The following is a 5,489-nucleotide window of genomic DNA, read 5'->3' as shown; positions in this document are numbered from 1 at the left end:
TGATATTTCAGTAATGTTTTTTACAGTACAGTACGTTTTTTTTCTCTTAACTGTATCTTAATGTTGCTCGCTATCATTCGTAATTATTTTATCCAACGTGTAATTATTTAAACTGTCTTCCCTACAGTCAGCCATTGGACAGTCTTAAGAGACGCAATGCAATTTGGGCCAGTTGAGTATGTCCAGTAAGCTCACTTTGCATACTCATACATATATAGATGTAGTATACAGGCAATTCTCACAAACACAAATTCCACCTACTATGCAGTCGTATGAATAGCATGTTTCGAATGCGATTTCAAACAGAGCCGTGCTCTTTGAGTTTATGTTGTGGATGACTCAAGATCATTTTATGCCAAACATGTATTTGTGTGTATGTGTTGCACACTTGTTTGCACTTATTGAAGAAAAAAAAAAAGTTTTTAAAAATAATATCTTTAAAACTTAATCCATCTTGCCACCCCTCCATTTTCAGTTCACTCAGTTAAAGATGGAACTAAAAAGTAGAAAATTGTTAAAGGTCTCACTCTTAGATTTGATAAGCTTGTCCGCCGTGCTTCCTCTGTCCTCAGGCCGCTCTGCCCTCAGTCCCACCAGACACCAAGCTGTCCAAGCTGGATGTTCTGGTTCTGGCCACTAACTACATAGCTCACCTGACAGAGACGCTGGACCAGGGAGCGACGCCGGCCGAGCACACCCTGCCCTCCAGGCCGGGCGGATACCTGCATCCTGTTAAGGTGAGGACAGGAAACAACAACGCACTGCTTGTCATGCTGAGTGCATTACACTAACTGTCAGACATACACAGGACATGACCCGCTGGAGATGATTATCACCCTATGTGACCGTTAGGTGAGACAGGCCAAGGGCCTGATCTCACTTTGGGGGCCCCAACCAGAAAGATTGGTTAAAGATTGAAGCAAAGACATTGAAAGTTGTAATATTATATGCCTACTGAAAAAACTAAGCTAACCAGCAATTTCCAGCTGAGCTGAGGTATTGTCTGTACAGTCTGGAGTTCGAGAACATTGAGCTGCTGTCTTCTCCCCTGACGGTTCCTTAACTCGGTTTATTTTGTGTTCCCAGCTTCGATGCTTTTGTCTGGCTTGCAGTCTATGCTTATTAAACTAAGAAGCTTCCTTTGGTTTGTGTCCATTTGTTTTTAGTGTTAGGTCAGGGTCAAGGGTTAAAGTTCCTCTTCTTCTTATTTTTACCGCCACCTTCTGGATTGTAGGGGGTTTGAAGTCCACGACATGACGTCACACTAATGGGCCATTTAAGTGACACTCCCACGGCGCCGCTCAACCCCGCCCTGAGCGCTGCAACACCCGATTTGGTGTGAATGTATAATATGTGGACATAGTCTCCATGACGCCGCACATTTCTGAAGTGCAATTGTGAAGTTCAAAGTGGTTGGTTACCGCTGTCACCATCTTGGCAGTGACAAACTCTCGGCTAATCCAAAAATGGGCAAAGAGGTGGATCGTGTGTGGAGCTGAGGGGCCACCGGGTGACACAGCCTGTCACTCAAAGCGGCCACACCCTCTATTATATATAACTTTAAGCCTTAATGTGATTCAAGTTCTCTAAAAATTCACCCCCTGTTATCATGAATGGGGGAACTAGACACCAAAACCGTTTTTGTACCAGCTTTTGTAAACATAGTTATTTCCACTGTAACGTTGTGCATTTTAATATGGGTGTTTATGGGGAGTGGCTCGAGTGTGGAGCTGCTGAAGAACTGCAGTTTTCGGCAGTTCCGCATCGGCTTAATTTCTCGGTCTTGACTGGTTTGCAGGTTCACCACATATCGCGGTGCTAATCATGTTAGCATGAGGAGCTAACCCAGTGTGCTGTCTCTCTCCTCAGAAGTGGCCCATGCGTTCCCTGCTCTACTGCGGCAGCGTGGGAGAGCTGCTGTCAGGAGTCCAAGCCAATCAGATGCCTCCACCTGGACGGGGGGTGACACACCCGCTGACCCCCACCTTGGAAGCAGAAAAAGAGTGATAGCGCGGGACATAACTTTCCCTCTTGTTAGCTAGCCACGTAGCTGCCATGGACAGCCAAAGAAGAATATTCATCTGGAGACAGTGATCGGTTACAAGAAGAAGCTGTTTTCAAAGTGACGGCTTGGTTACATAGTTGCCGAAGTTTAATTTCAGCAAAGCAGAAATTTTAGCCCACCAAAAGTAAAAAGTGAGGCGAAAACTTTAATATTTTGGATAGAGATAAAAATAATAAAGTTGCAGTTTTTGGTTTATCTAACAATGAAGGAGAGGGCTTAAATCAACATGCAGCTACAAAGACAGCGGCCATTTTGATCTCTGGCTGTCAATACGTTTATTTTATCTTTACATATCATAATAAAAACAGCTTCTTTGGTTACTGTGACTAGTTTGTTGTGTGTATCCGCAAAGGCCTTGAAAGTTGTTTTTTCCACCAGAATCACGTGTACACACACACACACACACACACACACACACACACACACACAGGTACACGTGTTAATGCACAAAGCACAGAGAGGTTTAGATTCACTCTTGTTGATAATATTCATTATTAATTAATCATTATCTGAGCTTCAGACAGATAGACGGATTTAATAAGAGGAAATGAAAAAGCTGCTTCTCTTGACTAACAACGCCACAAATCACCACGCGGAGGAGCAGCGTGTATCCTATTATCTTGATTTAGAGGTTGTACAGTGTTTCATTTTTTTCAGATATTACTTTTGCTGTCAGGAAGAGTTCGGTCAGTTAAGGAGATATAAAATGTATTTTTGTGAGGGTTTAGGCTTTTTTTATTTAGATGTTTGCGGTACCTCGTGAAGTCTGTGTGTGTGTGTCTGTGTGTGTGTGTGTGTGTGTGTGTGTGTGTGTGTGTGTGTGTGTGTGTGTGTGTGTGTGTGTGTGTGTGTGTGAGTGAAAGGATGGATAGACAGATGGGCAGTGAGGGAGGGATTGTTGTGGGAACACAGCTGCTGTCTGATCACTTCATATCTCTGCAGTAATGACCACTTAGTTCTCATTACAACCCTGCCACAGAATGTAACCTTCTACTTTTGAGTAAAACACCATCTACAATAACAGCTTGTGTGCATTTGTTATTTCTTACAAAGTGACAAACGCAGTGCGTTAAACCGCAGTGGGCAGTGTGAAAACATAGTTATAAATTAAAATGAACATCAGAAATGCCACAGAGCCCAGATCGTTTTAGATCAAAGCTTTGTGGACTGATAAATAATAAAAAGCCTATATATAAAAAGCCTATATTCTGGTTTGTTAAGTAGTTGCGAAACCATCATTTATTTTTTTCTTTGAAGAACCTCCTCTAGTTTTTCTTGTTTTCTTTGGCTGCATGCACCTGGCACTACGTATTTACTTATCATAAAATAACCCAGTACACATGAAACCCACCAGCCACCATGTATCTCAGTATACTGTAGTGTAGTGTATCGTAGTATATGTAAAAAGTAAAGAAAGATAAAGGAAATAAATTTATCCAACTGAAATCATTTAAAAAGCTATATAGTAGCACAGTTTAGCTGGACACCTAGTGATAACATCCAGGAAAAGCTTCTGGTTCTTCACAGTACTTGTAGTTTCTGTATTTCAACCTATAATTTACTAAGTATCTTAATTTTTTTGCTGTATGATTACACAGTAATTGCAGAAATGAGAGCTCAGAACTGAAATCCAGTCCAATAACTCATGTAGATATGTTTGTAGCGTTGATAGAAGAGACCAGACCGACTGAAGTCCTCTCCTCCTTGAACAAGATGGGCTCAGCTCCACAAGCAACAGCCCAGCGTTCAAGGCTAGCTCTATAAATCTGTCCAGAGGGGGCCGTGTGCAGCGATGACTAATTTGGAGCTGCTGGATTCTGAATACTAAGGCAGAGGTTAGAGAAGGACAGTTTGGTAAAGCAACTCTGCAACAGAGACAGACAGACATAAGCATAGGAAATATGTATAAAATGAAAACATGAAGCCACAATGGCACTGGTAGTACACCCCCAACTCAATCACAGTCAATCGATCACAAACACCTCAATCATTTCAACTGCTTTCAGCACTTCAACTTCTCTTAAATTGACACTTCAGCTTCAATGCTTTCACTTACGTTTTTGCAGCACTTACACTCTTAATGTTGCTTACAGTGCTTACACTTCATCTGAAACATCTTCCTTCTCTTTATCCATTGAAGTGGCACACATATATTGTAGGACACCTCAAGCTCAATTAATCACCTTTATCGCAACAATCCAACTTCTTTCAGCACTTTCACTTCTGCAGACCCTTCAGCTTCACTCAGCACCTCCACTAAACTGAAGTTTAAGATTAGTTCAGCATCTCCACTAAACTGAAGTTTAAGATTAGTTCAGCACCTCCACTAAACTGAAGTTTAAGATTAGTTCAGCACCTCCACTAAACTGAAGTTTAAGATTAGTTCAGCACCTACACTAAACTGAAGCTCCAGATTATTTCAGCACCTCCACTAAACTGCCACTTCAGCGTCCTTCATTACAACTCAGAACGGACTCCTCAAACCCTTACAGGTCTTCACTTAAAAAAAAAATTAAAATAAAACCAAAATGCAGCTTTTCTAACTCCCACAATATCCCCTGTTCATCCACAATGTTACTCCATGTACTCCACTTAAACAATTCCAGCTCTAATCATCAATGAACTTCAACTCCTTTCAGTGCTTTTGCTTCAACTTCACTCAGTGCTGTTGCTTTAATTGACACTTTCAGTGCTTACAATTGAACTGAAACAATTTTGACTGCCACTTACACTACTTTCAGTATTTTAACTATTTCATATGATTCAACTGCAAATTTCTCAATTAAATGGAAACAAAATGCTCTATTGCACTGGTGCACAAAAACACTCTATGGAATGTATAATTTATAGTGGCAGATATTTTAATAATTTAATTCAAATATAATTTCAACTAAATACACTTTTTTTTAAACTCTTTTATTGAATAATATTACAAATAGTATATCAGAACCGTTACAGGTGCACCAAAGGGAGCTGTGGCTTCCTTCAAAGTGAGCATGTGTGTGTTATTATTATATAATAATATTATTATTATTATTATAACGTGTGTTATTGCTCATGTCATGTTTCCATGTAAAGACAGATATTTATGCCACTGGAACAGACTCAAGAAAGCGTGTATCCAAACTGTCTGCCCCCTCATCCCCGCAGTGATGGGAGATAATCTGCATATTTTCTCTATCTCCTGCTCATTATGGCCGGGACACACTGATTACAGGCTGGATTTATGGAGCTCTGAGGCCGACTCTCCCCCCGCTTTGGCCCGCGGGCCTCTGCTGGAACTGGGTAGAAGTCGAGACAGAGGATGACAGCGGGGAGGAGGATGAGTAGGATGAAGAGGAAGAGGGGAGGGTGGTGGAGAAGAGAGAGAGAGAATTGGACTGTGGAGAAAATACATATAGAGAGAATAGGAAAGAATGAAAGG

At 41.2% G+C, this 5,489-nt stretch overlaps 1 protein-coding gene across 1 annotated transcript; it reads left to right on the top strand.

Moving 5' to 3' along the window:
* Positions 1 to 572: 572 nt before the first annotated feature.
* LOC137891833 (transcription factor 24-like) lies at positions 573 to 3,119 on the top strand (the record flags this gene model as incomplete). Its single annotated transcript, XM_068736625.1, has 2 exons — positions 573 to 737; positions 1,870 to 3,119. Coding segments are annotated over 2 exons (303 nt in total), but the record flags the coding sequence as incomplete, so codon positions are not given.
* Positions 3,120 to 5,489: the final 2,370 nt, after the last annotated feature.

Source organism: Cebidichthys violaceus, unplaced genomic scaffold, assembly GCF_023349555.1.
Source record: "Cebidichthys violaceus isolate CVI_PGR_0920_01 unplaced genomic scaffold, fCebVio1.0.p SCAF_705, whole genome shotgun sequence".
In the NCBI taxonomy this organism is placed as follows: Eukaryota; Metazoa; Chordata; class Actinopteri; order Perciformes; family Stichaeidae; genus Cebidichthys; species Cebidichthys violaceus.
This window is presented reverse-complemented; position numbering and strand designations above follow the sequence as displayed.